Source organism: Emys orbicularis, chromosome 2 (assembly GCF_028017835.1).
Source record: "Emys orbicularis isolate rEmyOrb1 chromosome 2, rEmyOrb1.hap1, whole genome shotgun sequence".
NCBI lineage: Eukaryota > Metazoa > Chordata > Testudines > Emydidae > Emys > Emys orbicularis.
In genome coordinates, this window is record NC_088684.1 from 118,016,597 (window position 1) to 118,032,304 (window position 15,708).

Here is a 15,708-nt window from a genome sequence, read left to right on the forward strand (position 1 = left end):
TAGAGCTTCTATGCAGGATGCAGCCAGAAAGCCTGTGCTCCCTGTGTACAGGTAGGCCTGTCTGAATGGGGTGTCCCATGTTAAGTACAATGGCTGGTGGGTGATCTCTGGTCTTCACACTGACTTGTAGCTGGAAGTCCCCCCGTACAAGTTACACCATTTCCTAAACTGTAACAAGGGCTAGCAGTGAGTGTGTTCCTCCCACAGCATGTTTGGAGGAATCATACCTACTCCTGGACTCTGCAGGCACAATGCTAGTGCATCTCCACTTCCCCACCCACCCCTACAACATGCCTCTGTCTGTGTACTAGAGCTATTACAGAACCCACAGCACTGGAGAGTGATTGGTATTCACACAGGTGTGGAAGATTGAAGGGAGTGTGCAAGGAGCTTATCTTTCCTCATGTGGTTTGCAAAAAAGCCACTTGGTAAATACCGTAAACGGAAGCTAGGAAGATGGGGCCGTAGCCGTACGTATTATCATAAAAGCAGATTAAATAGTTCTTCGTTTTGGAAAAGTAATAGATAGAAATCCAAATTCAAGGCTGGATTGGTGCAAATTCCAATTGCAGCCATTTTCTCCCACACCTCCCACCAGCCAGATAATGGGTGCACTCCAAGGGATTTATCAAATCATAAAAATAGGGTAACCACCTCATCAGCACAGAACCAGACTACTGGGTTATAACAGGTGTCTTCAGCAACTTGTGTACACAGACAAATGTGAATTTTTCACATGCGGCCGGTGCACATGAACATTTGTCACATCTGAAATTTTGCTATTTAGGGAACCAATTTTGAAAGCTTAGTCCTCTAACTAGCAATGCTACTTTCCTACTCTAGCTGGGATGTAGGTACACTAGTGGGGTATTAGCTACAGTGTACTGGCCAAAAGGATAAAACCATGGCAGATGGTCTTAACTGGGCAGTTGGTAAATATAAATCAAAGGCATAGAGGGTATATGTGAAGGCAAAAAGGCAGGCATGCAGGAATAGTGCAAATGCTGAGCACGAATCTGAAATAAATGGCCCATTATTTCTTTGTGTCACAGTCTTTGTTATACCATCTGGGAGCCACCTTTTCTCCCTGTTACATAGGGTTCTGGATCCTGTTCTTTATTTCAATGAAAATACATATATATAATGAACTGCAATTAAAAGAAAAAGAAAGAAGAGACAACACAACATTGTCTCACAAGCTTTTTTTAAAATGTTCTGATGATTCCCACAACACCACTGAGTGTGAAGTGAGATTCAACGCTGCACCATTTTTGACTACCCTATTTGCGCTTCGGATAGGTTTACCTTCTGCTGCCTCATCCAGCCCAAACATTCACTGGTGATGCGTTTGGTGTACTCATCCCAGCCTGAGCCGCTCTGAGAGGAATAGCAGCCACCACCCTTAGAGCTGGCCCTCCGGACGCGAGGCCCAGTGATGGCTTTATAAAGGGCACGCATCTGCTCTTGAAGCTGAAGAAGCCTGAAAAGGGAAAGGAAATAGTTAGCACGAACCAGGAAAATACCCAAAAGAGATGTAAATAAAGCAATTCACATCTCCTACTGAACCAGGAAGTGTGCAAGAACACCCCCTCCCTCCCCCCACGTGATCTGATTGAGGAACAGAACCTTGACAAAAATCTCAGGATAGCAACTGAGACAGGAGACTTCATGAGAAGTATAATGCTGCCAGGTCCACTGAGCGGTATTGCCCTGCACTAGCATGAAGGGAACTGGAGTTTAGTTTCATCTTCTGATCTCTTGCTTTTCTGGCAGCAGGAACTGTGAGCATTTCAGAGGCAGCAAATTTGTGTCTGGTGAGGAGGAGAGTCCCTGATATCACTCCTTACTCGTTCCTCTGACTGAATGGGGAGTGAGGATGACAGGTTCAGAAGGAAATCCTGCCAATCCTCAAATGAAGGATCATTACTGTAGGTCAAACAGACACAGCTACATTCTGTCTGCTAAAGCTCCACACTAAAAATCACATGCAGCAGTAAGTCTCATATACATACACGGAAAGTAATTATTTCTGCTGGCCTCTGCTGCAGAAATGCCTGTGTACACAGCACACAAATCTCATGAAAGCTATCTTTTCCGACAGCTTAGGTGGCTTGGTATTCCCCCAGCTTTAGATGCACAAGGTGTGACACAATTCACATGCAGAGAAGAATAAAATGGTATGCACTTTCATATGTGCCAAAGATTCCGCACTATAAGGCCAGCATGCTGGAGCAGATTCTGATCTCAGTTACAGCATAAAAGCAGAGTAATGTCACTGACTTCAGTGGAGTTACTCCAGATTTACACTTGGGTAAACAAGATCACAATCATTTGTCCCATTGCTGGTTGGGGTTTTTTTTTAAGCTCTGAAGGCATAATGAGAAGGCTATTTGTTTACAATGTGACGGGAGCACATTCCTCTTGTCATTCACCAATGGCAGTACCTTTTCTGATACAAATCACAAGGCTGGCCCATTTGCCTCATCTCTCTGATCAGTCCATCAAGGATATCCATATGTTCATTAGTCTGTGCAAAACATTCTTCCAGTTCTCTGTTCCTGCTTATTTGAATGCCATCCCCATATTTCAATTCCTAAACGAAACAGAAGAAAAATCATACATTGTACAAATCCCAGCTCAGTAATTTATTTAAAGAGAGACAATGCTTTGATCTGTTATCAGGAGCAATTACATTTTAAAAAGTATGACACACTGCACTTGGAGACAGCTGATAAACTCTTTTTGCTTTCAGTTCTGTCAACAATCAATAAATAAGAAATGAATATTAATAAATATAATGATTTGAAATGCGACTATTTCGGAATTCCTTATGAATCTCCTCTTCTGTGATTATACTTTTAAATAATAATTAATGTCTCTGCTTTTGTTTTATTTCCCACTATACCAAAATGTCAGCACTGTAGATACAAATCAAAGCCTTCCAAAAAAATAATGATAGGCTCCTTAGTACACATAGCTTGGGTTTCCTTGAATCTGGCATCATACTAACCCTCAAAATGAAAAATGTCTCCATACTTGTCCACAATGGTCACATTTCCTATGTTGTTGTGTTAAGAACTGCCCCTAAGTCCATTGACAATTTCAGCGCAAAGACTTGAACGCTTATGGTCTTTATAAACACCAGAGATTAAATCCTAGCTCCATGGAAGTCAACAGCAAAACTCCCACTTACCTAAATGGAGCCAATATTTCACCCCAGGGATTAAAGGAGTAATAAGTAAGTGCTGTGCCCCAATGGGAATTGCTAGGCATTGTCCTGATTCAAGTGAAATACCTTCTGAGAATCACAGAATGCACTCACCCTGCATGGGGCCAGTGCTATTAACTTGGGATAGAGCAGGGACAGGCCATGGCCAGCCCCTCTCACATCCCTCCCTACCAACTTGGGGAGGCTGGCAACAATTGCTACCTCAGAGTCATGAACCAGAATGCGCACAGCCACTGCACAAGGGGTAAAGGATCCCTGACCTGTCTCCCTACTTGTGCACCTACACGGGACCAGTCACAATCGAACATGCATTTTTTTCCCCACCACCTTGAGGCAGGCAAAATTCTTATGGACTTCACACTCTATGGCCCCAAAAGAATTAAAATTAAACAGTGCAACAAGTGGCCCAGAGCCAGAGTGAAGCGCTTCTTTGTTTTAACTCCACTGAAATAATATTAGGTGAAAGAGACAGTATTTGCTTTGGCACGGACATTTCCAAAAGCATGGACACACACGTGCAATAACTCAGAAAAGGAAACAAAACTCTGAACCAGAGAGTTCATTCCTGGAAGAGATTGGAGCCCACAGAGGGCCCTAAAATGTAATTTTAATTACATCCTCTGCAGAGATTGTGGGCTTAATTCAGATCTCAGTGACCTCAATCTCATCATGTGCTCAGCATCCTGAATTCCCTTTGATTTCAATCCGAGTTCAGGGTGCTCAACACCTGGCAGGATCAAACCCAGTTACTCCAGTGTAAATCCAGAATAACTCCACTGCACACCATTGACCAACTCTGCATTTACACTGGGGGAGCTGAGAGCAGAACTGGAATGGATACATTTAAGAAGAGACAGCTAAGGGGACCTCAGCCTAGTTTCATACCCTTCCTTACCAGCCAGGATACAGCAGTTTTGTGCAGGGCTGGTTCAATTTCAGGGCAACTGCAGCTCAGAACACTTTGCTGAACAAATACAGCCAAGTTTGGGGAAGCATATAAGTGGCCACGCCATTTACGGGGATGGTTTGCACTGACAGTGGTGTCAGTCTAACATTGAAAATTAGAGCTGGTGTGATTAATGTTCCATGACAATTTTCACAGAAAGTGTGTTCCTTTTTCTCAATCAGAAAATCTTGGAATTAATTTTTTCCCAACCAGCTCTACTGAAAAGTCAATCGGAAGTGAAAGGTACATGTTTCAAGAGCGAGATCTGAAAAGGATACATAGTATTTCAGGCCAATAGACGAAAGGCAAGCTTTCCTTTGCAGAACATCTGAAAGGATCAGTGAGAAGAGGAAAAGTGGAATTTCAACTTTGAACCAAAGTTAATTGTGTGAAAGTTCTGAAGTACCATTACCTACAGTGTTAATATTCATTTAGGATAAGCAAAATAAAGGGGACTCACAGGCTGCACTATAAGTTCAGCACGCATCAGGCAATCCGCACAATTCTGCAAAAGATCCTGAATGGTGTTCTGACGTCTGGACATGGTACCGGTACCATTTTGACTGGGAGGGAAAAACAGGAATAGTAGAATGAAATTTGCAGCATGAATTAGGCTTTCATTTAAATACATTTTCAAAGGAAGTAAGAAATTCATATTCCCAACAATTAAGGAAAGTGATATGAAATAATAAATTTAGTCAGGCTTCTCAGAGATCAATATGCTGCATCTCCCCTCCTATTTTATCCTGCAGTGAAGTTAGAATGCTGACTCTGCAGCATCATAACAATCTCTGTGGGAACAGGCTGTAATTCTAGAAGCATAGGCTTGATGATGACTTCACAGTAGGATCAAGCAGAAGGGAGAAGCTGGCACCTGGTAAAGGAGAAAGTTCTTATTCTAGCACAGATCTGTGACCGTAGCAGGGGAACATACCCATCCTACAAGAGTAACAAATTCCTTAAATTCTTCAGTATATACCAAATAGTAGCACAATTCAGAGCCACGCCTGTTTTAGGTTATTCCAGGGGACCAGAACTGGAGTACAAACAACCCAAGACTGAAGAAGCACAAAGGTGACATAAAGCTAACTTTCCAAGCTGCAGCATGCCCTCCTCAGCAGCAGCACAGGATCTGGGCCATATGCACTCCTGGGTATTTTGAAACCAGACTGAAGAAAAGCCAAACCGTATGGACTCGATTTTAACCCAAGCTCCTTTTCTACACCCATAATTCTTTGTGGGCTCAGCTGATGTCTTTGGATCTACAAGTATCTGTCTGCACCTAAAATCTACATTACAATTGCACCTGCAATTATTTGCACTCATAAAATTCAAAACATAAAAAGGGAGCATTCTTGTTAAGTGGCCTATATTTTTCAAATCATTTTTTTTACTAGCATATGAGAACACTATTTTTGCCTACTAATCTTTTAGGCACCCTCTCTGAAAGTAAAATGCCTTATATTCACAGGAGTTTTATGTAAGGGGACAGATCTTCAGCTGGGTCAAATGAGCATAGCTTCATTGACTTCAGTGGAGCTCTGCTGATTCCTATCAACTGAGGTAAGGCACAAAGAACGTATGAAAATTCCAAAAGGTCCATTATGTCAGTCTAAGAATCTCCAAAACTGAGAAAGAAAATCCTTTCCAAATAAACTAACCTACTACAACAATTTAAAAGACTGACGAACAAGTATAAATCCAGGAAGCCTACACGTATGTGTGCATTAACTGGCATGCACTGACTAGAGAAAAGATCCCTGTATCTGAAAGTAAAGGTGTAACCACAAGATTCTGTACTTCAGCATCAGTTTCACTTTAAAAATTTAGACAGGCTAATTCCAGAAATAAAAACTTTGCTTTGGTGAAGTGCAACAAATGGTTCTGCGTAGAATCGCCAGGCAGGTGTAGCTATTTGGTGCCAAAGCCCCAGCTGGTAAGACAGGGTAGCTCCAGGAAGTCAATGGAGCTATGCCGATTTACACTAGCCAAGGAGCTGGCCTTTGAAAAGGATTTATCTGCACAAACATGCATTCACATTCAAAAATGTCCCTCCTATTTTAAAACTAAAAGAATATGGAAGTGAACTTTCTAACAAGTTCTCAAATGAAACATTAGCTAATATAATGCCTAAACACACTTTGATTGACACACAAACTCTACAACAGTGGCAGCAAACAAATCTAACCAGTTGTTGAAATATATACCACCTCTTATGATATCAAGGATTAAATATCACTATGATTTTTCATCAACATGTTGCAATCTCTTACATTAATACACTATAATATTTTTCACTCTCTAGAACTGTAGGGTACTTTATAAGCAATACAGGGTAGCATTTTCAAAAACCATGGCCTAACTCTTTGTTCCTATTGAAGTCAAGAGGAGTTTATTCCTATTGAAGTCAATGGTAAAACTCCTCTTGACTTCAATAGGAACAGTTAGGACAAGTCTGCATTCTTCTAAAAATCCCATCCATGCTGCCTAGCAATCATATAGCCAATCTTGTGATGGAGGCAACAGCCAAGTGGATGAACAGTTGGGAAGAGAAGCTTGGGCCAGAGAAATCAGAGCAAAATCCTACTCTTCTAAAATGTGATATGGCATCTTTAATATGCATGCATGGAAGAAAGAACCTTGATTTTTAAAGTCTCATCCAAATGGCCAATACACCCTACACACAACTCCATTTATGTTCTTCACAAGGATGTAGGATCTAGTTAACCCTGATGTGATTCAAACCAAATGAGCTGTTACAGAAGCATCATGCTGACGCACACATCTTCTGAGATTGTTTGAGATGAAACAGACTTCTGGATATGAAACTGAAGGATTGTTATTATTATTTGTACTGCGATAGCACACAGCGTCCCCAGTTAGGGATCAAGGTCCCATTGCACAAGGCATTGTACACACATACAGTAAGAAGATGGTCCCTATCACATATGGAGTCATTCTTTCACTTAGTCTAGAAGAACCAGTGATTCACACTGTCAAAATCAGACAACCTGTCTATTTAGATAGAGGGGAAACTCAGAGATCAGGTCTTTTGTCTGGACTTCCAAAACAAGAGTGCACTGACTTTTACTAAATATGCATTTGGGACCTGATTCACCATTACATTATTCTAGTTTTACATTGTTTAAGTGAATGGAAACCCATGGAATTACACTGGCATAAAAACAGAGTCCGTCAATGGTGAATCACGCCTTAGGTCTGGAATGATTTATAAATCCATATTTTTTATTACATCTCAAAGCCTTACACAAGAATATTTATTCTGATGCTAATTCATGACTTTCAAAAGTATGATATTAAAATATCCTAAAGCAGCAAAGAAGCATTTTGTGCTTTTATATAAAAGTATGTGTATATATCAAAACAATCTGATTTTGGGGCAGGGATGCAGCTTTTAAAACATAGGGTAGGGTTGTGTATTTTGCAAAAGGTCCAGCATGTACCACTCCAGGAGGAGCACCAGAAGAGAAATGAGGCAGAATCTCTCCAAGTTCTGCTCCTTGTGCATTGAAGGCATGCACTTTGCTCCATTCATTAGGATGGAGGCTACTCCCCTGCTACATTAGTCCGTGGCTCTCCATGAGGGAGCAAGGATGTGGCTCCCCAGGGATTGCTGTTGTGATCAGTCTTTGTGCAGGAACAGATTTCATGAGCAGCTCCCCACCCTACAGAAGGGCGGGTCTCAATCTGGCCCTAACTAATTATTCTTAGATTTTAAACCATGTTTTCACGTGTGCACGTACAGGACGTCCCACACCTAAGCCTATATATGACTGTTAATTAGCAATAATCCTCACAACTCCAAGGGGAGGAAAACAATAAAACATTACTTTTAAAATGAGACAGAGACACTTTCCCAAGGCCACACAATGAGTCAGCAACAGAGCTGCAGTAAGCAAGAACTCACTTGCAGGTCTGCGCCTGTTCCTATCACCCAGTGTTGCTCACTGCTAGTGTTATTAGAAACATTTGAATAGTCTAAAGATTTCTTACATTATATATTTTGAAAAGAAGTATTTTCTCTTTTGTTAACACTTAAGTCCTGATCCTCAAGTCCAGCTGAGCTGTTCTCAGTACAGAACCTAAGAGGTGAGCAAAGCGGGAGGGGGAGGGGACAGGGGGCTACATATCACTTTTGCAGTCCCAGAGGCCCAGGACTCCTGAAGACCAGTATGGTCCCAGTGTAAGCTGGCACAGCCTTAGGGCTGATCTAACTTCCGCCAACTGGACATTGACTGGAGAGTAGCAGCACTTCCGCTGCAGGCAGTGCAGAGAGGTGGGGTGGGGCTCGTGAACAGCCAGGTGCCCTTTACAGAACTAGTGGGTACCTTCAAGAATCCTTAGGGCAGCTTTACAGCCCCTTTATGCCTGGAGAGCAACACAGAAGGGATGTGTTCTCTCCCTCTGAAGAGGGAGGCCAAACCTCTGGCCTGTGTGTGTATAAGAGGATACACATCAAAGGGCCAACAACACCTAAAGGAGTTAAATGGTTGGCCCCCCCCAGAGAAACAATTTTTCCTGTTTTCACAATTAAAACAAGTTTTTAAAATGATCTTTATGCTCAGGTTCAAAGACCCAAGCAACTGCCATATGCAACAAGCCAACACTTGAGAAAAAAATCATGTTTTTTTTCACTCCCTCAAACTTGTCTGAACAAGCAACAGATTCATCAAGGCATTACTTGATATGCTCACTCAGCAGTGGTTCATAAAAACCTGAACTGGATTCTAAATTCCAAGAGCAAGCGCTGTATGCATCATTGTTTAACCAACTGCTAAATAACTTTATATTTGCTGCCTACTAGTCACAGGTGTTCCTGAACTTGGACACAAAAGTACTCCAATCAAATACTAACAAAAGCTGTGACCTGCATGTTATAAATTTTATATGCTCACAGGAAAATACAAATGAGACATATTTTGAAGAGGAGCGTGTAAAAAAAAAGTAGCTACATATCTAGTCACAATATTTAAATAGATGTAACCAAAAATTAAAATACCATAAAACAAGGTTTCCCAAGGTGAATGCATGAAAAATCAGGAATGTTATAACTGAGTTTTCGATATATCACTTTTGTTACAAGTGCTAATTTTGCATATTGAAGCCTCACCAAACGGACTCATCTTGTGAGGTGCTGAACACCTTCTGAGAGATGGTAAGCATCCTCCACTCAACAGAAGTTGAGGGAGCACAGCTCAGGAGGCTCTGTACCTTGCTGGATCAAGCCTTTAATCCTGTAATAGAGAAAGACTTGGGTGAAATCCTGGTTCGAGTGAAGTCAATGGAAAAATTCCCACTGACTTCAATGGAGCCAGGGAGTTTCTTCACCATTAAAACATACAGGATTAAGCCTTAGGAACAACAACATCTTCTTAAACACACTATCTATCTGCTGAGTATAATATGCTTCACTAACATTTACCCACATAACTTTGTCTTTCCCATTCTTAAATCTCAAGGAGTATGGAATCGGGCCCAAGGGCTCTAGCCCTTGTGTGCAGATCCAGGAAATATACTTCTTCTAGCAGAAGCCTCACTTGAAAGAGAGACCAACAAGGCTACAACTACACTACATACATCACTTGAAAGAGGCTTTTTTTCTAGGAAGACAGCTTGTAAGGAAGTGGTCTCACCCACTCTCCTGTAAAGAGCGAGTTATGAAAGTGACAACCTGTTTTTCTTCCTTATTTCCCAAACAACTCCCAACAGCCCACCCCATTTCTTGCTGTGGGTTTTCTTCTTTTGCTGACCTACAGACAGGAATAGCTTTGTTAGCTGATTGTGTTCTTTGCTTTCTATCTTCTGATTGGTCACAGCAGGGGCCCTCCTCACTCACAACTTGAGACTGTGAAGGGGTAGCAATCTTATCAGTGAAGAGGATTTACATTGGCCGATGCCCTGTAAACCACAGCAATTGCTCGATAGGCAGGAAGAAAGGAAACTCCAGTCTTTTCTTCTGAGTTTACTGTTTGTTATTCTGCCAGACCCTACAAGTTACTTCAGGGCTGGTATGTGGATTTCTCACTCCCTTGCAATTTGCTGGGTGTGTGAGCTACAGTACATTTCAAAATAGCGCATGTATTTAAGTGAATTTGGATTCGCAGCCAAGTATCATGTGCTTGATAATTAGCTATAGACTGAACTTTTTTCTGATCTTAGAAATGACAAGTGAAATTGCAGAATTTGACACTTTTTTTCCCTTCATGGTATACTGGATTTTATCCCTAGATAGCAAAGGGTTAGATAGTCAATTGCCTGATGAACTGGCAAGATTCACTGTCAAACAGTACCTACTTTCAGGACTCAAGCTCATCCCAAGTTCCCAGGCCAGCAGAAGCTGGGAATACCGCAGAGACAGCATACTCAGCCCTAAGGGTAGGGAGCGCCTAGCACTGCTCTGTGAGTAAGATGTTACTCAATGCGAATAAGAGGGGGAGGTGTGTAGGCCTCAAAGCAGCAGGATCGGGCCCCAAATTTAACCCTATTGATTTTAAGATTAAGGTACAGTAGCTTTTGCATTTTAAAAATATCCCAGTTTTGGAGGTTTAACATCTCCACTGAAATCTGGCATACGAATTGCCAGCCTGAATGCCATTTATAAGATTGATTGAATAGAGTATGGCCCCGATTCTGCAGACCTACTACAGGCAGAATTTTCTATGTCAATGGGAGCTCTGCAAACAGCACAGCTGCAGGATCAAGCGCTAATTATTTTCTAGTTATACCATAATAAAAATGTCCTTATCTTTTGGACACATCCCAGCTAAACACCTAACTGATTTTAGAAACATTAACCTTTGCAAAGAATTATTCCTCAGACTGGGGTAAAGATGTTCAAAGTTTTGAAGAGAAACGTTTCAAACATTTTGGACAAATGCATTTCAGCTCTTTGTTTAGAACATTATTTTCCCATTCAGACATAGGCGCTGGAAGTAGGGATGCTACCACACCCCCTGGCTTGAAGTGGTTTCCATTACATACAGGGTTTACAGTTTGGTTTAATGGCTCTCAGCACCCCCACTATACAAATTGTTCCAGCACCCCTGCATTCACATGAAGTTTTGACACAAAATCTCATGAAAATGGGACCAAAACTATGGGACTAGGGTTCCATGGGGAGATCTCCCAATGGAGTCAAGAGGATTTTTAGTCTGAACTCCTGGCAAGATTGGGCCTTGTCAATAAAAAGATGAAAACAAAGGATATGCTGTCAAGAAGAAATGAAAGGATGTTGATGCTAGACCATTAACAATAGCACTCTCAATCAAGTCCAAATTGAAATAAATTATGCCTACGCTTTTTATACCACTATTAAAAAATAAAGAAAAGCTACATTAAAATAAGTGTTAAACAAAAATAAATTAAAGGGACCTCATATCTCCTCTCACTTATTCTGGTTCAAATCAGGAGAAATTTAGGAATAACTCCAATGAAGCCAATGTAGTTACACTGGGATAAAACCCATGAAGGACGGAATAGAATAAAGGAGGAGTGTATTCTTCCATTAATTTACATGTATAACTTATATTAAATGTTATTAATTGGATTTTTGGGTGAGCTCGTGATGGCAGAATAAAGCCTTAAGTTAAAGGATAGGAGATCTCCATCAAAGGATTCCACAACTGAATGATGCTACACACCACTGGTAGAACATCGTATTATTCCAGTTGTCCAGCAATTTAGAGTTCAAACATGAAGAGGTATTATAATTTATATTATTACAATATGTGTAATAATAATATATTGGTTTGTAATAACAATTAATTATCTTTAATTATGACGTAAGGGCACCTTATCAGAAATAAACTATACGAAGAACCAGAAGATTGGGCACATAATTCACAATAAATAAACAACATGTAATGTTTACTGTTGTGTGGCCCACTAATAAAGGATCATATGTACCTAAGCAGAGTTGCAAGTGGTGGCTTGGGCAGCCTTACTTCCAAATGTCTTTTATGGAGGTACTTGATTCAGTACAGTTTGTTTATACGTGTCTAGTTCCTTTAGCATATTCCTGGGAAGAAATGAGACAATGTGCCATCAACAAAAATCACAGGGTCAAATTCTACTCTAAATCAGGGTTACACCATTGTATAGCCAAGGCAACTCAGCTGAAGTGAATAACATGATTAAATCAATGATAACTTTAATAGAGGTACTCCAGATTTACCAAAGTGTAATTGAGAGCAGGATTTGATTTATGTGGTTTATCTTTCATGCAGGCAATATCAATGTATGATTGAAGTAAAATATATATGCTACTTTTCAGCCATGTGAATCACTAGCCAAAATGATTAAAGTTCTTTTCTATATACACCTTGATCAGACTACTAGTATTTGGTAGGGCCAAGTTCTACCCCATAGTTACTCAAAGTCTTCAGTAAGACAACTAGGACCAAGTCTCACAATTTGAGCTATTTAAAGAAATCCTTCTTGAGTGTACAGGGATCTAATCTGATGGAATTCATTACAGGTCATTGCCTTAGATTGTAATGGCTAGCAGAGATTAGAAACAAATGCAAGAATTAATAAAAAGCGGTTTCACAATTTATGGTCTGGTCTACATGTAAAAAGTTTTACTAACATGATGTTGTCAGTAAGAGCTGGAATTTTTCCCTTTCATAGTTATGACAGTAAAAGCCCTAACATGCATGCAGCTATATCAGTAGAAGGTGCTTTGCATCAGCATAGTTTATTTCACTTCAACAAACCGGAACAGACTATACAGGTATATGCACTTTTATACTGGTATAATTGCATCTACACTAGGGGGATTTTCCTGCTTTAACTATGCCATATTGTAGTGGCGCTAACTAGTACCTAAGTCCTCCAGAGAGAGCCCCCATATGAAGTAGAAAAGTGATCCAAGTAATAATTAAAATTATTCTTTGCTTGCCCTCAAAGGACTCACAAAAATTAGCTTACTTAGAAAGGTAGCACGATCTGATAAAATAAACTGTAAATAGTACTAATCTCTGAGTTGACTTCAAACCTGGTTCACAGCAGTTACAATAAACCAGAAATGTTTATGAAAATATTCTGTTATTAGACTACCTCCACCAACCCTAGGGCCAACTAAGAGTGATCTATTTTTAAAGGATTTTCTTCAAAGAATTTGACAGGTGGGGGAAAGGAGATAAAAGATTCTGAATTACACAACATGCAAACAGTTTTCGAAAGTGTACTGTATTACAAGCTGCACACACACACAAAAAGTGGACCTGGGTTTTGAAAAGTACAGGTGAACTCCAAACTAGTTCTCTTTTTGTCCACCTAGACAATCCACTTGTATTTGCTTTTCCTAACTCTTTAAAGCACCTGACAGAATGCTAAGAGCAACAGTGACGGATGTCTCCCGTTAATAAGCAACAGCGACGCCATTACAAGAGTCTTTATACTGTTGAAATGAGAAACTTCTACACAAGTTGTCAACCCTGCCACGTCCCTGCTCTGGATACAAACTCAGAGTTAGAACCCCACAATTTCAAGCCGGGCTTTGTTACAGAAACAGAATAAACAGCATTTGGTAAACTTAGATTAAAAAAACAACAACAATGCATCCAAACATCAACAAAGACAATAAGGCAACTTGATCTCTTCCCAGGGTACTGAACAGCAACCCCCAAGAAAATCACCCCCCTATTATCGGGTTTGCACAGTCTTTCAATGGTTCCCTTTATTTTTATTCCATTTTGAGATGACTAAAGGCTGCTGAACCTTCTGTGTGTTATGGTTAGCTTTGCTTCGCTCACAGACAGCAAAATCCCATGGGCGTGGATGAGTTGCAAAGAGCTTTATCTAACAGCTTCTGAAGAGGCCCAGATCTCCATTCCAGGGAAGAGTAAAAAGAAAGCCTACAGAGCCAGAGATGATGATAACCATAAATGTTCTTGTATTTCACAGGAAGAGAGATCAAAGAGCACTGGCAAGGTAAAGATTTCATATTTTAACAGGTAAACGTCCAGGACGCAAATCTTGTTCGGCACATGGAATAAGTAATGTATAAATAACTCCCTCTTCCTGCAGGGAGTGTCTATTCTCCCTTCTCCCTGCCCAAATGTACCAAACAAATAAACAAACAAAGAACTACTGAGGCGAAATGAATCGCCTGCAGAAAACCAGCATGCAAAAGTAGCAGTAAGTTACAAACTTCAAGGCTCACTTGCGTTAGAAAGGAGTTTGGGTGGAATAACTCGTCCCCTCCCCCTGTGTACATCAAGAGTACCTAAAGGGGAACAGGAGGAGATATTTTTGCAGCTTCTCCACTCATTTGCAGAGCCTGATCTCTTCTCGGACTGAGCCGCAACCCCACCCCCCCAAATGCATGTGTGACCCCCCGCGCTCAGCCGATCAATGTTTTCTTTTTTTTGCCCGCGATCCCGTCGGGGGACCCACGCCCGCCGCTAGGCTGCACCTACCCGTATCCCTCCGAGCTGAGATCCTGTACATAGTTTTTCTGGATGGTGTACATTTTGTGGGTAGTATGGCCGCTGCCGCCGCCGCCCACCATATGGGAGTTCATCTCGTAGCGCATATCCGGGCCGGATTCGGCTCTGACCATCCGGGCCAAGGTGTTGAGCCGCGGGTGGGACTCGCCGTTCATGCTCATCTCGGCGGCGGGCAGGGGCTCGGCGAAAGCACCGGGGAGGACAAAGCGATCAGGGCAGAGTCATTCACGGCCAGGCCGGCTCCCAGGGATCGGGGCTGCAAGCACCAGGGCGGAGAAAGGGGGGCGACAGGTGGGGAGGAGCAGGGGGGAAATGCCAGCGTCCCTAGCGGGAGTGTCTGCCCAGGAAGGGTAGGCAGGGGACTGGTGTGAGTTCAGGGGAGGGGGACAGACGTGCAGAATGGAAGGGGGTGCAAAGGCACAGGTGTGTAGAGGGGGGGAGCGGATCGGCTGTCCTCAGCGGGAGGGGAAGAAGAGGGAGAGGTAGCGAGGGGAGCAGAAGAAATGGCACCAGGTACAAAACTAAGCAGAGCGGGAAAGAGCGTGGTAGGGGCGCAGGCGTCTGTCTCCGCGGTGCCCAGGTTGGGGCAGCAGTGGCAGGAAAGCCGGGCTGCTGCAGGTGGTGGTGGTGGAGAAGGAGGCGAAATCCAGTCCCTCCCCGCTGGCGGAGGACAGGCGCAGCCACACCTTTTGGGTGCTTTTTTAAACAATAACAAGCCTGGGCGTGGAGCCGCCACCGCTCCCTCCTCGGTTCGGTCCTCGCCTCCTGTGTCTGACTCCCGCCCCCCACCTGAGCCCAGCCCAGGCGCTTGCTCTCGGCGCGCGGGGCCCCTGGCCAACACACACAAGCTCTGCTGGGTTCTTCCTTTACAGCGGCCCCAGCTCCGCCCAACCACCGGGAGGCAGGGCGAGGAGCCGAGGCAGCGCACGGGAGTGTCTCCACGCGGGGGAAGGCTCCCAGGGAAGCGAAGCGCCCTGTTCCCAGCAGCGCGTCCGAATGACCGGCTCATTGCAGACCCCGCCCCAGCGAGTTGCCTTCTTTTGCAAGCGTGTGGCTGTTTT

General features: G+C 42.5%; 1 protein-coding gene across 3 annotated transcripts in view; it reads right to left on the reverse strand.

Moving 5' to 3' along the window:
• The window catches only part of DSP (desmoplakin), a 46,913-nt gene extending 32,105 nt beyond the window's left edge, over window positions 1-14,808 (reverse strand). For all 3 annotated transcript variants that reach the window (XM_065398965.1, XM_065398964.1, XM_065398963.1), the window contains exons 1-4: window positions 14,618-14,808; window positions 4,636-4,738; window positions 2,445-2,593; window positions 1,306-1,480 (exon numbers count right to left, since the gene is read on the reverse strand). In XM_065398965.1, the coding sequence (XP_065255037.1) occupies window positions 1,306-1,480; window positions 2,445-2,593; window positions 4,636-4,738; window positions 14,618-14,808 (618 nt within the window). The remainder of the gene's footprint in view (window positions 1-1,305; window positions 1,481-2,444; window positions 2,594-4,635; window positions 4,739-14,617) is intronic.
• Window positions 14,809-15,708: the final 900 nt, after the last annotated feature.